Source organism: Stegostoma tigrinum, chromosome 2, assembly GCF_030684315.1.
Source record: "Stegostoma tigrinum isolate sSteTig4 chromosome 2, sSteTig4.hap1, whole genome shotgun sequence".
Taxonomy (NCBI): Eukaryota; Metazoa; Chordata; class Chondrichthyes; order Orectolobiformes; family Stegostomatidae; genus Stegostoma; species Stegostoma tigrinum.
This window is the reverse complement of record NC_081355.1, coordinates 81,933,406-81,951,639: the sequence shown is the minus strand read 5'-3', so window position 1 is coordinate 81,951,639 and position 18,234 is coordinate 81,933,406. Positions and strand designations below refer to the sequence as shown.

The following is an 18,234-nucleotide window of genomic DNA, read 5'->3' as shown; positions in this document are numbered from 1 at the left end:
ATATGTATCGGAGGGGAATGATGGGAGTAGAAATCATCAACTTGATTTGGGATGAAACACCTAAAATATTTCTGTTTTAGTAGCCTGTTTAATACATTCCCTTTTAGGCTGCTGCATTGCTGTATTAATTCAGAAGACAATCAGCTGCTTAATCAATACCACTTTCGTTAGCTTTTTGGTGGCAGGTGTAGATGCAAAAGTTGCATGGTGTACTTCGCTTTGGCTTTCTTTACATCTTTTCTTTCCTTCTCTTCCTTTTGTCAATTGATAATGTATTTGCTTTCCTATGAATTTCCCTGATAGAATAGCTGAGCGGTAATTTTCTGTATGGGAGGCTGTGGATATGGTCTCTTTCCTTCTGCTCAGTGGCACATAACTTTATCTTTTTAATTTTTACTCTCCTAAAATGATCCCTTGCTTTGAATGTTTGATCCCTATTTTCCTGGCCATGCTATTAAAATGATCATTCCATACCAAAACACATGAAGCAACAATGAGTTTTTATTCCCTGAAATGATCATCAGCCATGTGTGAATATGATGTTCTGCCATGTAAGGCCTACTGTTGACAGCATCACAGGAACCGGCATGATGGAAGTAATGTCAATTCTGTATTTTTGTTCTGAATAATAAGAGTGTAATCTTTAAAGATTATCTGTATTAACATGTAAATAATCTGTGGAGACAGTGAAGCAGACTTAGTGACAGTTACAGAATTTTGTAGTTACAAGATTGTTACTGCATGGTGGTATTGTGTCCAGGTTTCTTTGCTGGCATCTTCATAATATGGACCATTATTGTATAGATGAATTTGGGCTAGGAGTAGGCCACTCAGCCCCTCCAAAGATCCAAGCTTTCTTGGTGATGTGAAATTTTGCATGTCGGTGATTTTGTCCAGATTGTGTCAGCAATTCAAGGCAAGTCTAAGATGCAGCTCTTTATAGTAGTTGATGCTGGTTATTGCTGTGGAGAAGATACAGTTATCTATATGGTAGCAGATAAAATATGGGGGCTGCTTCTTTGCATATTTGTCTCTTGCTCCTCATTGAATAGAAAGGTGTCAATATACTGGAAGACTTCTTCCCTGTAGCACGGTGGTGTCATGATATTTGTAGAAGACCCAGGGAGGCAAATCATTTACCGGTGGCAGATCGAGTTGATTAAATAATTGTACCTTTGGTTAATGTTTACTTTGCTTATTCAAAATACTTGAGTCTTTTTGAAGAGGTCTTTGTTTATAAATATCCATATAAGTTTGTTCTTTTGCTTTCAGTTTCTGAATAACATTGCAAACTTAAACTTTGCAATGAAGCTAATTGAACTGACAAATAATTCTATAGTAAGATAGTAAAGTGTGAACCTGGATGAACACAGCAGACCAAGCAGCATCTCGGGAGCACAAAAGCTGACGTTTTGGGCCTAGACCCTTCATCAGAGAGGGGGATGAGGAGAGGGTTCTGAAATAAATAGTCCCCCTCTCTGATGAAGCGTCTAGGCCCGAAACGTCAGCTTTTGTGCTCCTAAGATGCTGCTTGGTCTGCTATGTTCATCCAGCTTCACACTTTGCTATCTCGGATTCTCCAGCATCTGCAGTTCGCATTATCTCTGATAATAATTCTGTAGTAATTGATGTAATGTATTTTAATTTTGTGACCCTTGAGAATCACTAAATGGATGGTATTCAAACCAAAATCTTGCATAAACTCTCTTCCCTGGCTACTGTACAGTGTTACCCCTAGGATGTAGAAAGAGCTTGAAGGATATGTCTCATTTTGGAGAAGAATGCTGCAGTCTTGAACTAACACAAATAAGTGATGGTGGGAATTCTGGAAGGGTGAAAGAGAAAATAGCTTTTATTGTGAATCTTTAGTTTACAAGCTTGCAATATTTAAAAAAAAAATCATTCCTGGTTTGTTGGGGTCTGTGGCCAGGCTAGCATTCACTGCTGTATGTCTAGGACCACACATAGGCCAGACTGGGTAAGGATGGCAATTACCTTCTCTAAAGGCCATAAGTGAACCTGATGGTTTTTCCTAGCAATTAGCGACACTTTCATGGTTATCATCAGCCTCCCTAATTCCGTTTTTTTTCACTGAATACAAATTCCACCATCTGCCACAATAGAGTTCAAACTGCTCCCCAGAACATTAACTGGGCCTCTAGATTAATAGCTTAGTGATAATATTACTAGGTCATCACCTCCTTGAGCAGGAAGACAAAATCATGAGACTGATTGTTTATGGGACCAGGATGTTGTCATCGCCAGTAATTATTTTTCATCTAATTTTGAAATGGTGCAATGTTGGTGACAGATGAGCAAGAACTGTTGCAGTTAATTCTTAGTAATTATGTGTGCACGATGTTATTTTATGCCATGCAATGTTAACCCCAAAGCATTTGCTTGTACGTAGTGCTTTCAATATTGAGCAGTATGCTTGATGGGCCAGTTGTTCTTGATTAATTGTTTAACATGTCTATGAAGACTTTTATAGTAGATTTATGGGACCATTCTGACCATCAGATCAATTGTTTTGTAATATTGATTGTTCTTTTGATTTGCACAGTTGAAAGATCCAAATCTCAACAGATGAGAACCTCCAGTACAATCCGGCGCACCTCTTCTCTAGATACCATAACAGGACCTTATCTCACAGGACAGTGGCCACGTGATCCTCATGTACACTACCCATCATCTATGAAGGATGAATCTACACAGGTAAAGAACCAAATTAAGATTTGGAGTCTACTGCAATAATGAGCTGTTGTTGTTTTCTGATTTTGGTCAGTGTATAATCACCACTCGTATTTTTTAATACTTGATCCAAAGTAAACTGGCTTTATAATTTAGCCATGGAAACACATTTTGCTCACAGTTAAAAATCATTCATTGTTCAGCTCTTGTTCCTCTGCGTTAAGTTTAGGAAATCTCAGATTAATAAAAAATGTATTAGTTACTGTGTCAGTTTCAGTCATTGAACAGAACTACTGTCTTACGACTAGAGATGTAAGAGTATATCACCTGGAGATTACAAGAATGAGAGATGATGTCACTGAAGTATTTAAAACTCTTAAGGATCTCAACAAAGCAGATTTTGGGCATTAGAATCCTTCATTCGGGAAATCCCGAACTGGAGGCTGCAATCTCAAGATAAGGGGTTGGTCATTTTGGACTGAGATGAAAAATTTGTTAACTGAAGGGATTGTAGATCTTTGAAAATCTCTATCACTGAGGGCTGTGGTCACTCAATTGTTGAACATACTTGAGACACAGATTGATAGATTTATTGGCACTTAAAGAAGTGGCAATACATGCACACCTAGCCAGCAATACACACATCCAATCAAAGACTTTTAAACCTAAGCAATGTGGGCATAGTGCAGGAATGTGTAACTGAAATAGGATATCAATTGCGATTATAATGGAAGATTAGGCTTTGTCAAACCTTTTCTGTGTTCTTAAGTAGGTATTGTACATTTCAGGTTTTATCCTGACTGTACCTGACATTTTCTGAGATGCCTTGTTGATACTGCCAAACAAAGCATTGATGTTGTGGTTGTACGGGGATTTATGATGATGTGATTTATTTCCTTAACACTAACATTCTGATGGACCCAGTGAATCACTGCTGGTGGCTTGCCTACTAGAATCTCTGGATTGTTACCTCCGCCATATGCCAATTAGCAAAGGGCACATAGAATTAGTGAAATGAATATGTGGCTGTAAGGTTGGTATAGAAGTGGGTTCCAGTTCATGGAACATCAGTACACGTAATGTAAGGCTTTGCTGGTGGAACTGTCTGTCTGCTCTGTCGTAGGACTGTGCTCTAGCAAACCGTGTAACTAGGGGAGTAGGGAGGGCTTTAAATTGAACAATGTGGATATACAGGTTCCACCTTGGGTAGAGGCAGCAAATTGAAGGATGCAGTGAAGGAGAGCAAAATCACAGTATGGGGAAAGAACTCTGGAGAACAGGAGGGACAGAGAATAAATCTAAAGATACACCAACAGCTCACCCTTAGTTGAATGTTTAGTCCTGGAAACATTTTTAAAAATCATTTGTTTGTTCAGTTCTTGATCGCTGTTCTGTATATTGGACTTAGGAAGTTCCAGGTTACTGAAAGATACATGAGTGACAATGCCACCTTTTTTAATCATTTGAATCAAGGTTAGGTATTACAAAAGAACAGTACAGTCCTGGTCACCTGCTGTAGAAAGAATATTATTAAATTTGGAGTGTATTCAGACAAGATTTACTAGGATCAGTGATAATGGACACACACACACACACACACACACACACACACACACACACACACACACACACACACACACACACACACACACACACACACACACACACACACACACACACACACACACACACACACACACACACCACCCCCCCCCCCCCCCCCCCGCTGCCACAACCGCCCAAAGAGGATCCCCCTCGTTCTCACACACCACTCCTCCAACCTCCGGATACAATGCATCATCCTCCGACGCTTCCGCCATCTACAATCCAACCCCACCACCCAAGACGTTTTTCCTTGTCTGCTTTCCGGAGAGACCACTCTCTCCGTGACTCCCTTGTTCGCTCCACACTGCCCTCCAACCCCACCACACCCAGCACCTTCCCCTGCAACTGCAGGAAATGCTACACTTGCCCCCACACCACCTCCGTCACCCCTATCCCAGGCCCCAAGATGACTTTCCATATTAAGCAGAGGTTCACCTGCACATCTGCCAATGTGGTATACTGTATCTATTGTACCCAGTGTGGCTTCCTCTACGTTGGGGAAACCAAGCGGAGGTTTGGGGACCGCTTTGCAGAACACCTCCGCTCGGTTCGCAATAAACAACTGCACCTCCCAGTCGCGAACCATTTCCACTCCCCCTCCCATTCTTTAGATAACACGTCCGTCATGGGCCTCCTGCAGTGCCACAATGATGCCACCCGAAGGTTGCAGGAACAGCAGCTCATATTCCGCTTGGGAACCCTGCAGCCCAATGGTATCAATGTGGACTTCACCAGCTTCAAAATCTCCCCTTCCCCCACCGCATCCCAAAACCAGCCCAGTTCGTCCCCTCCCCGCACTGCACCACACAACCAGCCCAGCTCTTCCCCTCCACCCACTGGATCTCAAAACCAGTCCAGCCTGTCTCTGCCTCCCTAACCTGTTCTTCCTCTCACCCATCCCTTCCTCCCACCCCAAGCCGCACCTCGATCTCCTACCTACTAACCTCATCCCACCTCCTTGACCTGTCTGTCTTCCCTGGACTGACCTATCCACTCCCTACCTCCCCACCTATACTCTCCTCTCCACCTATCTTCTTTTCTCTCCATCTTCGGTCTGCCTCCCCCTCTCTCCCTATTTATTCCAGAACCCTCACCCCATCGCCTTCTCTGATGAAGGGTCTAGGCCCGAAACGTCAGCTTTTGTGCTCCTGAGATGCTGTGTTCATCCGGCCTCACATTTTATTATCTAAGATTTACTAGGATATTGCTACAACTGGAGGTTTTGAGTTATAGGCAGAGGCTTGATAGGCTGGGACTGATTTCACTGGAACGTAGGAGGGTATAAACCTTAGAGGTGTATAAAATCAGGAGGGGTATAGGTAAGGTGAATAGCACAGGTCCTTTCCCTTGGGTGAAGTCATTCAAAACTAGAGGGCATATTTTTAAGGAGAGGTAAAATATTTAAAAGGAACCTGAGGGCCAAATTTTTCACGCAGGGGATGGTTCATAGGTGGAATGAACTACCAGAGAAAATGATACCTGCAAGTATATTTACAACATTTAAAAGACATCTGGATATGTACATGAATAAGAAAGGTTGGGAATGATATATGTCAAACACTGCGAGTGGGACCAATTTAGTTTGGGAAACTTGGTCGACATGGGTGAGTTGGGCTGAAGGATCTGTTTCCGTGCTATATGACAATGACTGCATGAATTAACAAAATTATCACATTAACAAAATTATCGAATTGACACTGCACAGTGAATTATGTAAGTATGATCTGGTGGATGTGGCTGTAGGATGACAGTGTTTGGGTCCTGAATTTTGAAGAGTGTTTAGCATTCAAGAAGAATAGGGAATTTATGTTTAAAAAGAAAGGCATTGGTGCAATCTTTAAAGATGAACTTGCTTATGTAAATCAAGATATAGAATTGGTTTGGGTGGAGAGCTGGAACATTTAGGGGAAATGAAGTGACTTGTGGGAGTTGTCGTCGGGCTCCATAACAGTAACCACAGTGTAAGATGCAGAGGAATTGCAGCAGGTTAAGTGAATTTGCAAAAACTTGGCAGATAGAATGTAATGTAGGAAAATGTTAAGTTAGCATGGCAGAAAAAAATAGGAGGTTGGTATTATTTAAATGGAGAAAGACTGCATAAAGTTACAGAACAGAGGGATTGGAAATCGTCATCCATAAATCACAAAAAACTCAGATCCACATTTCAGCAGATAATATGGAAGGCAATCAGAATGGTGGCCTTTTATTTCAAAGGGAAAGGGATATAAAAGTATGGAGGATTTGCTAAAACTACACAGCATTCCACAGTTGGAATGCTGTGAACAGTTTAGGATTTAAAATCTGAGCATAGATATATCAGCAATGGTGGCATTCCAGAGAAAGTTCACTGGGCTGATACCAAATATGGAATAACCCTCTTACGAGGAGAGGTTGAGTAGGCTCAGCCTGTATTCTTTTGAATTTAGAAGCATGAAAGATGACTTTATTGAAATCTACAAGATTCTTAAGGGATGACAGGAAAAGTTGTTTCCCCTAGTGGGAGAGTCAAGGACCAGAGGGCATAATTTCAGAATAAAGAATTGCACATTGAAGACAGATAAGGAAGAATGTCCTCTGAGGGTAGCAAATCTGTGGAATTCTTCCCTGCAAAGTGCTCACAATGCTGCATCATGAAGTGTATTCAAGGCTGGGATAGACAGATTTTTAATCATTAAAGGAATCAAGGATTATTGGAAAAGGCAGGAAGGTGAAGTTGAGTTGTCAGATCAGCCATGATCCCATTGAATGGCACAGCACATCGATGGTCTGAATGGCTTAAATCTGTTCTTGTGTTTTGTGGTCTTATTAAATATTTGGTACTTGTGATGAAGAGGTGGCAATAGTCAAGACCAATTAAAATCATCTGTATAAAGTAAAATTAGATGGGAAAAGTGACCTGGATGAGTTCATAGAACGTTTTAGAGAGAATTTCTTAGAGCGGCACATTCTGGGACCAACCAGAGCAGATTGTACTAGCTGGCATTGCATAATGTGGCAGGACTAATTAATGTGAAATCAAGGGAATCCTATGTAGCAAGAACCACAATACGACTGCATTTCACATCTTTTTTGAAAGGGAGAAATGTATGTGCAGGATTGGTATTTAAAACTTAAATAATGGCCACTTTGAGGGCACAGGTGCTAACCTGGCTGAACCGAATTGCGCTGATCTAGATTTACAGGACAGATCACTTTGAGATGCATTGGCACACATCATAGAGGATATTTCAGAAATGTCAGAAGTTTTTTTTAATATAAAGGAAGTGTTCTAGGGGGCAAATCAGTGAATCAACTCTCCGTGGTTTGCTGAAGTAGTTTAGGAAAGCATCAAGCTTAAGTAAGAAGCACACAATTACGTAAAGATAGGTGTCAGGTCAGACGTTTGAACAGATCATAAAGAATGGCAGAGATTAAAAGATTCCTCTGACAAAGATCCTAAACGATCCCGACAAAGTGGATGTTCAAAAGCTGTTTGAGTCCAAAACTATACAAACTGCCTAATAGTTAGGGATTTCCCTTTTTGAGACAGTTTAGAAGAAATGTTTTCCCTCTAAGGATTGTGTAAGCTGTCTTCCTCGGAGGTAATGCCACGAATATTTTTAAGGTGGATGTAGATTCTCTTTAATCAAGAGACTCAAATGTTATTCAAGATAAATAGAAATATGGAATGTGAAACACAAAAACAGATCAGTCATGATTTTATTGAATGGCAAAGCTTGAATTCATGAGTCATTCCCCAGTCAAATGGCAGGAGTTGGTTTCATCTGCAGTTTCAGGCTAAGATCTTTGTTTGTATCCCTGAAGAAAAATTGAAATACCTCAGGTTATTTCAATGGTTGGGACTATCTGAAATGCCACTCCTTTGCCAGATCAGGTTGGACTATAATTTTTGGTTTGTAAACAAAGCTGAGCCCTTTAGTGGAGTGGGACCTGCAAGTGATTTTAGAACCAAGTGAGCTACGTTCACCCAGTCTGGGACTGTTTGGGGCCAGTCATCATGCCACCCAGCAAGGTCACTTTAAAAATATTGGAGCACCTGGCCCACCTCATTGGATTTTTGGAGCTTTTGACTTTTTAATAAACTGAGAGTATATCGATGAAGGAAAGTATGTCTCCCACACTGGGTTCAGATAACGTTGTGTGCACTTATTAATTCATATGAATTTATGGTGTTAACAATTGCCATTTTGAGATTTATAAGTAACTTTGACAAATTGCGGTTTTAATCCTTTTGAATTGGAGTTTTACTAGGATCGGAGATGATTGACAATGGCATTTGTTGTAATGGTCAATGGGATTTTGCTAAATTTGCTTTGAAAGACAGGTCTTTTAAATTAACATTAAATCGGGTGGAGCAAGTTCTTTTTTGTGTTTGAAAGTAATTCAGCAGTGTGTGATTAGTTATCTGTGCTAAATGAGGTTATTTTTGTAGTTCTGTTGGCAGTCATCTTTGCTTGGATTTCTGTCTGAAGTAAAATGTAAACTTGTGATTGGATGGTTATTTTGTTTTGCACAATGCTTCGCAGTATTTTCTGGGTGATTTGGAATCAAATAAATTTTATTAACGGAACTATTGAACTTAATGTTTCAAACTGTCGTTATATGTCTAATGCCTAAAAACAAAGCATTTTATGCAAGAATAAGTTACCATGTCTTTGCACTTCTTGGGACCAGGTTTGAAACTAAATCGTGTTTGAGCAGTCACAACATATTTTGGGATTATGTTCATAGCAGGAAACACAGTTTCTAGCATAACTTTGCAGTTCATTTGGATAAGTTCATGGAAAATGCAATTTACAGTAATGTAGAGATGTTGTTGAGTTCTTCGCGAAAATTTTGGTCAGTTGCATTTTTGTGGTGGGATGCGGCCTGCATATTGACCAAGTTGTTAGTTTGCTCTCTTTCAAAACCATAACATTCCTTAACTCCTTCAAACCAAATATACTGAAAACATCTTTTTAATAATTCCTTAATTCCATCCATGTGCTAACTTGTGGTATGTTCAGTCAACAATAGTACCTTGGAATATTTGCAGCTGACTACAATCCAGGAATTTGAGTTCAATTTTAACTATTTGATTGGCCCATTGAGTCAGCAGGTCAAAATGTTCCACATAAGTTTTATGATATAAACATTTCTCTTTCGTCTCCAAAATAAAAGAACTGTGGATGCTGGGAATCTGAAACAAAAGACAGAAACTGATGGAGAAACTCAGCAGGTCTGGCTGCATCTTTAGAGAGAGAAGATAACATTTCAAGTCCAATGATCCTCCTTCAGAACTGATAGTAGGAAAGATTGGTATTTATCTTGACGTTGGTGGAGGTTTGGTCAAGAATAAGTGAGTAGGTGGAAAGAGATTGGAGCGAGAGAGCAGGGAAAAATTAGATAAATTTTTTTCTCTTTGCTCTTTGGGCTTCACCTCCACCTGTCCACTTACTCATTTATCCTCCTCCCCCCGCAACTCCGTGTCATCAAGATAAATTCTGTTTTTCCCTACATCCTATAATTTCTGCAGCAGGATCATTGGATTTGAAATATGAACTGTCCTTCTCTCTGTTGCCAGACCTGCTGAATTTCTCCAGAAATTTCCATTTTTGCTTTTTATTTTGTGAATTTAGCTTATCCATAGAAGCTGTATCGATTTAGTAATATTATGGCTGTTTGTTGGCACCCAGGAGCATGTAAGGTAGCAATGAAATCTGTGAAATAAATTGTAATAAAGAAATAATAAAAACCTAACAAGACTTACATGGAAAAAACATATAGATCAAAAAAAACTTAAACTAAAAATAAGATCTACTTTAAAATCTGATTTATAATGCACAAGTGCTTTTAAAAAAACTTCACGGGGAGCTTGTGCAGTCGGAGTTTATCAGTGGATGGATAATGTAAGCAGATGCTTAATGTTATTGATTTTCACTGATCAATTTTCCCACTGTCTAGCATTGGAGCCAAACCTGCAGCACTCCTGCAAGTTAACAAAGTGTGAAGCCGGATGAACACAGCAGGCCAAGCAGCATCGCAGGAGCACAAACGCTGACGTTTCAGGCCTAGACCCTTCATCGGAGAGGGTTCTGAAATAAGTAGGGAGAGATGGGGAGGCGGACCGAAGATGAATAGAGGAGAAGATAGGTGGAGAGGAGAGTATAGGTGGGGAGGGGATAGGTCAGTCCGGGGAGGAAGGACAGGTCAAGGAGGTGGGATGAGGTTAGTAGGTGGGAAATGGAGGTATGGCTTGAGGTGGGAGGGGGGAATAGGTGAGAGGAAGAACAGGTTAGGGAGGTTGGGACGAGCTGGGCTGGCTTTGGGATGCAGTGGGGGGAGGGGACGAGCTGGGCTGGCACCCCTGCAAGTGTTTGATCTCTTAGTTTAACTATTCGACTTCAGTATCTTTTAAATTGCTACTAAAGTGTCTCCTTTCACCAAAATTTGTTTTTGTCCTTCTGGATCCATCTGTGTTGTTGATATGTTGGCTGTCAGCATTGGATCTCTCACTCTGTCCATTTGTTGTTCCATGTTGAGATATCCCAGGTGGCTTGAATGAAAATGTAAAAGTTGAAATCCAGGTAGAAGTCTGGATATTGAACTGCTATATTCCATGCCCAAGTATGGGCTTACTCCCAACCTCCTGGTCTCCAAGCTCTATTACTTCCACTCCTGACTCTAGATCCGCCTTGCTTTCAGACCTTGGTGCTGGAACTGTCACTCACTTCTATGGAACTAAGATATGTGCAATTGAGAGCTGAGATAGAGGAGATACTTGCTCAGCTGAGAAATGGACTGCAGTCTACCATTTGTGCATGAAGGTCAGGAAACTAATTTGTTTAGCCATAAAGAACACTATGAAGTACAACAGGACATGCTGTAAGAGTCAATAAAAATAGCAAGAATTTGGATGCTGTAAATCAGGAACAAAAAGAGAAGTTGCTGGAAAAGCTCAGCAGGTCTGGCAGCATTTGTGAAGAAAAAAAAAATCAGTGACTCTTCCCCAGACCAATTTTGAGGAAGGGTCACTGGACCAGAAAACATTAACTCTGATTTTTTCTTTGTTTTCTGGTCCAGTGACCCTTCCTCAGAACTGGTCTGGGGAAGAGTCACTCTGACTTTTTTTCTTCACAAATGCTGCCAGACCTGCTGAGCTTTTCCAGCAACTTCTCTTTTTGTTCCAGATTTACAGCATCTGCCATTCTTTATGGATTTCATGAGATAACAAGGCCTGGTGTATTGGGATTTGGGTAAGGACACGGGAGAAGGTGCTTCAATCACTAAAATTCTTGAAACCGATATTGAGCCCAGAAGGCAGTAGAGTTCCCAAGCAGAAAATGAGGTGCTGTTTTTCTAGCTTGTGCTGAACTTTGCTGGAGCACTGCAGCAAGCCTGAGACCCACATGTTGGCTAGGAACAAGATCGTGTGTTGAAGTGATAGGCAACTGGAAGCTCAGGGTCTTTTCTCTGGAAATGATGTAGATGTTCTGTGAAGCATCATTCGGTCTATGCTTCATTTCTCCATTTATACAGGAGCCCCCATTGTGAGCAGCACATATAGTAGACTAGGTTGTGAAGTGCAGGTAAAGCGCTACTTTACCTATAAAGTGTGTTTGTGCTCTTGGACACTGAGGACTGGGAAGTGAACTGGCGGATGTTACTCCTTCTGGTGTTGCAGGGGAATGTGCCATAGGGCTGTGGGTGCGTGGGGGGAGGGGTGGGTGGGTGTTGGGGAGTGAAGGAGGAGTGGACCAGGGAAGGTAGAATCTGATCATGTTGAACAATTCTGATGCTGTCTGCCGAGCTCGTGAAATACACACCAAAATATTGGAGATGAGCAGAGAAACTAGCACCAGATTGATTCTATATGTGGAATATCTTAACAAAATAAAATGGAGCAGATTTGTTTAATGGGTGGCCTATAATTTACAGTTGTGACACTGTGCTATTTGGTTGTTTGGCATTTACAATGATTTAAGTTTTTTTGTTTATGAATTTTGCGTAAACCTGTTCCTTCTCTAGATTAGCCCAAATGTTTTTGTTGCATAAACAATGTTATTTGCATTTTTAAAAAAAAACTAAAATATTCATGTTGATGTTTATGACTGAATCCATGGATTTCTATCTTTCCCTTACTCCCTGCAGAAATCTTATCTGTACTTGTCTTGCTTCCTTTTCTTGCTACCTGTTTATTTTTCCATTCCTTGACTATTCTCTCTGTCTCTTCCCCACCCCCCCCCCCCCCCCCCCCACCCCCCCCGGCCCTCTGTCTCTATGCACCTTGCCCACAACTCTTCATCTCTTTTCCAAGCACTGAATTCCTTATTGAAGAAAGAAACAAAGTTGGAGCAGGAGTAAGCCATTCGGCCCATGGAGCCCTGCCTGCCTTAAAAATAATAATGGCTAATCCTCTATCTCAGTGCTATGTTGCTACATTCTCCTCATACCTGATCACACACTTAGCTTCTAGGAATTTACCCATTATTTCTTCAATATATTCAATGACTTTGCTAAAACATCCTTCTATGTAGACAATTCAACAGCTTTATCGACATCTGAGTGAAGAATTGTCTTTTCAATATAGTCCAAAGTGACCTACAGACAGTAGTCCCTGGCTCTCAAACAGTTTCCATTCTGGAGTCCACTTGCAAGTTCATTTTGTATACAAATCTGAACACAATGCAGAACAACATAAAATTATCATTTGTAAGTACAGAAAATGTTTGTATGTTGAATCTTACAGATTATGCCCTGGTATGGGATTGGTTTGTAAACCAGACTTTCATAAATTGGCGACCCCTGTACTGTGTATCCCGAGACCATGATCCATTGCTATTTTGAGATTAAGCCCTCTGGTCCTACATGCTCCCACAAAGGGAAACAACCTTAGTGCATCTACTCTGTCAAGTCCTCTAAAAATCTAGTATATTTCATTAAAGTGACCCCTCATTCTCTATTCCAGCAAGTACAAATGTAATCTACTCAACCCCTCCTTTATAAGACAGTCCTTCCATACCTCACATTAGCGGAGTAATCCTCCCTGGACTGCCTCCAATGCCATTATGTCTTTGCTTAGATAAGGGGACAAATCTGTTTACAGTAGTCTAGCTGTGGTCTGATTAGTGTCTTGCATTGTTTTGGCCAAACCGTCCTACTTTAATATTTCATCCCATCTGAAAGAAAGGCCTACTCTGTTTATGCCTGCTGAGCCATTGGACAGTTCACGTAATATGACATCCTACCTGGTAAACCCAAGTTGCTTTAATTTAATTCTTAAATTAAGATTCTTACAAATTTTTAAAATTGCTTCTCCAGAAAATGGTAAATAAACAGTACATGAGTTGTAATCTGAAGCAAATTCCTATCATTTTTTGAAAAATAAACTTAGATTAGTTTCTCCCAGACACTACCAAGAGATTTTCTTTTAGTCATTCCAGTTCTTGTAAACAGAAGGTTGTGTTCATATGGCTACCTGAGTAGAATATTACAGAAATAAAGATCCACAAGCTTGTTGCAATACAAGGCACTCTATTAGTGAGAAACTTTTACTTTATCACAATTGCATGCTTGTTTGTTTGGGGGCTAAAATATTTGCAGCTCTTTTTTTAATCTTGGAACTGCTAGCCTGAAATGTATGACTGCACTGTTAGGGTGGATCTTCAAATCTTGATTGCCAGCATTTTTTAAGGTCAAAATAGCTACATATTGCAGAAAGAAGACTAGGTTTCAATATCAGTGGCCCAGATGCAGCTACCAGTTTGTGGGGACATCGGCTATTCTCTTGATTGCATGGTTAAACTTTTATTTTTCATTGAAAAAATTCAATTAGTGAAGCATAAAAATGATATACATGACCTATACCACCTCGTTTGTTACATCATCTGTTGACAATTTTTCTGTGGCTGAGGTCTTCCCACTTGAGAGAATGTTGAGACTGGAAGGCAGAGAGGAGGTAATGAAAGTGTTTGGCAGGAAGCGATAAGAAACAATTTAGTATCAAAATTGCTACCATATAGAGGAAGCAAACAAAAACCTATATTTTGTTGCACGCTTACCATTTTCTACAATTTAACAGTTGTATTTCAATGTTGTATAATGAAATATAAATAACTGGTCTCTGTTTTGTATTTGGCGTGGAGCTTGAGACCCATTATAAGTTTCAAGGAAGTAACATGTAGGTGTATGCTTCCTTTTTGAAAAAGGAGTATGAACGCTTGCATTGTCTTTCATGCATCTGTAATAGTACAAAGTTTCAGAACTAGTATCTGTTAGTTTAGTATGATTTTGGGCATGGGGGTGGTGAGTGTGTATGAGATGTAATATGAAGCCCTGAAGGTTTTGGAGTTTCTAACTTAGTTTTTATTTAGTTATGTTTCATAATTGACTGAATATTGCTGGTCATCCCAATCATTGTCATCACATACTGTAAAATTATTTGATTTCAGGGAAGAATGTGTTTTCTATAAATACATTTGAGACTTACTATTTGTATTTCTTTTTGGACTTGAAGATTCCATTTATGCACTTTAGTGAACATACTTCATGTGAAAATAATTTTTGAATTGATTCTTTTTGTTTTAAGATTTGAAAAAAAAAGTTAAGTACTGTCAACTGCCTTTTTGGTGTAGAAACTAATTACAATGTTAAAGACATCTCCACAAAGCAAGTAGGAAAATTAACACCTGCAAAATTCCTTTGTGCCTCTTGTAACATCACATATGGCCACTCTACACAAGTTTGGGTTGTAGAGTTTGCAATTTCAGAAGGCAATTAAGAATCTACTATATTGGTGTGGATCTGGTGTCACCCAAAGGCCATATTGGATGAGGACATCAGATTTGTTTTCCTGAAAGACATTATAAAAACTGTTAAGTGTTTGCAAAAATCTATGAATGTTTCATAATTATTACCCTGAGCTGAGCTTTCCATTTCAGACTTTTAACAATTGACTTTTAATTGCATCAGTTGCCAGAGTGAGATTTGAACCCATTTCCCATAATCTCTAGCCTGATTATTAGCCTCTCCCTGCAAGGGGATTTGGAAATGATCAGTTCTTGCTCTGAGGCTGTTACGCTGTCTAGAGTCTAGGTTAATATAAGCCTTCCCTACACAAGTTGATTCCTCTTTTACCCATATATTTATATAAGGTTTTAGGTTTTACTTGAACTTTTAATTGTAAGACCCAAGTAAGTACAACTATAGACTTGGGTTTGAGGAAACCAATCCAGAGGTTTGTTATTCTTAATTAGTTACAAGACCTATTTCAGCTGCAAATGCTTTCATGAACTTTCCAGGATTTAAGTTTATCATACGTACAAAGGAAATAGTTCTTAACAAAATTAGTGGCTTTTATTCATTTTACTTTGGGATGCCAGTTCACAACACTGATTAATTGGACACAGACCTACTCTGTTTACTCAAGTTCTTATATCTTTGGTCTTCCTTCTTTTACATGAAACCACTAAGAGTTGGCTGCTTGCTTTCTTACTTTTCTTTTTACATTTAGAAGTGTTATTACACAGAATCAAACTGCTTTACCACCACCGAATGACCATGACTTTTTTGTTTTTAACTATTAACACCACCAGTAAATCACCATGTAGCCAATTAGAAATTTGTGTGCAAAGCAAACAAAGCAAACAACCAAAGTGAGAAAGAGTTGGAAAGAGCAGGAATGGATTAAATCAAGAGTGGCAAATAAGGACTGTATCCCCCTCGGTGCCCACTTCTGTTGAAATGAGATGGACGCTGTATGCCCCTTCTCCAATGCCACATGGCCAAAGAGTCACCGCTACTTATCTCTTGCTAACCGCTACCATCTGTGCATGGTCCGAGATATCCTGAGCTCTAATTGGCTTATTAGTGCACTAAACTGTTTACAAACAGTCTTGGATTGGCTAAGAAGTCTGCCTAATTCCTGAATAGTTCTTTAATATTATCGGTCCTCTAAATGAAATCACTTCCTGCTATCGTCTGATTCATTCTTTAATAAGCCAAGCATTTTGTAAGATCATCCCTTCTGTAACAGCTTATTCCTCTCGACTTACCAATGAAGATAAAAGTAATGTGGCACCAATGAACTATTTGTGTCTGCTTATAGTATCGAGTCATATTAATTAACTATCATTCCGAATGTCCCAACTAATGGATGTAAATATGCCCCAAAATCCAAGTGTTCTTTAACTAAAAGCATCACATGACTCCACAATGACTGTTCATGCTTAAAGCAAATTATAATTATAGAATTGTACAGTACAGAAGAAGAGATAATGGGATCTGCAGATGCTGGAGTATCCAAGATAATAAAGTGTGAAGCTGGATGAACACAGCAGGCCAAGCAGCATCTCAGGAGCACAAAAGCTGACGTTTCGGGCCTAGACGATGAAGGGTCTAGGCCCGAAACGTCAGCTTTTGTGCTCCTGAGATGCTGCTTGGCCTGCTGTGTTCGTCCAGCTTCACACTTTATTATCACAGTACAGATGAAGGTCACTTGACCCATCGTTTCTATAATGTTCCCAAAAGAGCTACCCAGTTAGTCCCCTTTCTCGAGCCCCATCTCTGTAGCTCTGTAAAGTAACCACTTTCAAGTCTATATCCAACTCTCAGTTGCAACCTCCTTTGGAATATGCCTCCACCACTGTCCCAGGCAGCACAATGCAAATCATAACAAACTTTTGAGTAGAGAAGATTCTCCTCCTCTCATTCCTAGTTTTCTTGCTGACAATCTTGAAATTATGTCCCCTAGTCATTGACATACTAATTAATGGAAACAAAATATCCTTCTTTAGTAGTCAAAATTGTTCATAATTTTGAACACTCCAATGAGGTCACCTCTTAATCTGCTCTACTCCGAGGGGGAATAAGCCTAATTTCTCTAATCTTTCCTTTTGTCTAAAATCCCTCATTCCTAATATCATTCTAGTACATCTCCTTTTGAACTCTCCTAAGGCCTTAAACAATCTTCCTTAAACAAGGTACCCAGAACAGAATACAAATAATGCAAATATGCAATGATCTGTAGAGGTGTAGGATCACTTCCATGCTTTTACACTCTCTCTAAATAATGCTTAAAGTATAATATGCAAAATGAATGTACAAAGGCATGTTACATTAATTTAGAAAGCTAAACTATTTTGAAACATAGCTGTATCCTGGAGGAAACACTGCATTCATTTCAAATACATTTTCAAGTTTGCTAGTCTATGTTTGCATTAGTTTGAACCATAAAACAACTATAAAGTGCAAACTCCAGGACCTTACTTTTGATTGGGACCTTATGGCTTTGTTCTTTTCACAGTATTTTAATATTAACCAATATAACTTAATTCCTTGTTTTATCAAATCAGAATTATTAATTGTGATTAGAAAAAATGCAATCCTACAAGTCCATAATGCCAAATAGTTTGTGGATCTTACTTGAGCATCAGAGAAATTCGATGCATGAAAAAGACTTTTAAACATGAAGGAGCTTTTGGACTAATGGACTGTGTGTTATAAGCTTTATTTTCATTCAGGTTTTGCTGGTAAATTGAAGAAAGAAGTAAAGGCCAAAGCATTTTTTTGCCCTTTCTCTTCTCACATCCAAATAATTGTATACATTGTAGTTAGTATTGGCGATCTCGTGAGAAAGTTACATGTATGAAATTCACCAGCCTCTGAGGGGCGGTTCTAGGGTGTGTTGATGATCGCCATCATCTTGCCCAAAACAGACCTTGAGTTTGTTGTTGCCTTCATGTATTCTTTGGTGGATTAGGCCATTTGGCCTTTATTTTCAGATAATCCCATGGCATGTTTTCTTCAATCAAAAAAAACACTAGCTGAATTGCTCCCCTTACCTGTTGCTTTAAAAGTAGAACTGTTATTTTAATAAAATTAGAGAGGAATGCAAATGCTAGTGTTAGTTATTTTTCAGTCTGACTAAAGCTGATTAGTAATTTCAGAAGCCATCCTACT

The 18,234-nt window shown here is 39.5% G+C and overlaps 1 protein-coding gene across 3 annotated transcripts in view; it reads left to right on the top strand.

Moving 5' to 3' along the window:
• The window catches only part of glcci1a (glucocorticoid induced 1a), a 208,646-nt gene that overhangs the window by 11,296 nt on the left and 179,116 nt on the right, over positions 1 to 18,234 (top strand). For all 3 annotated transcript variants that reach the window (XM_048562369.2, XM_048562362.2, XM_048562355.2), the window contains exon 2: positions 2,564 to 2,715. In XM_048562369.2, the coding sequence (XP_048418326.2) occupies positions 2,564 to 2,715 (152 nt within the window). The remainder of the gene's footprint in view (positions 1 to 2,563; positions 2,716 to 18,234) is intronic.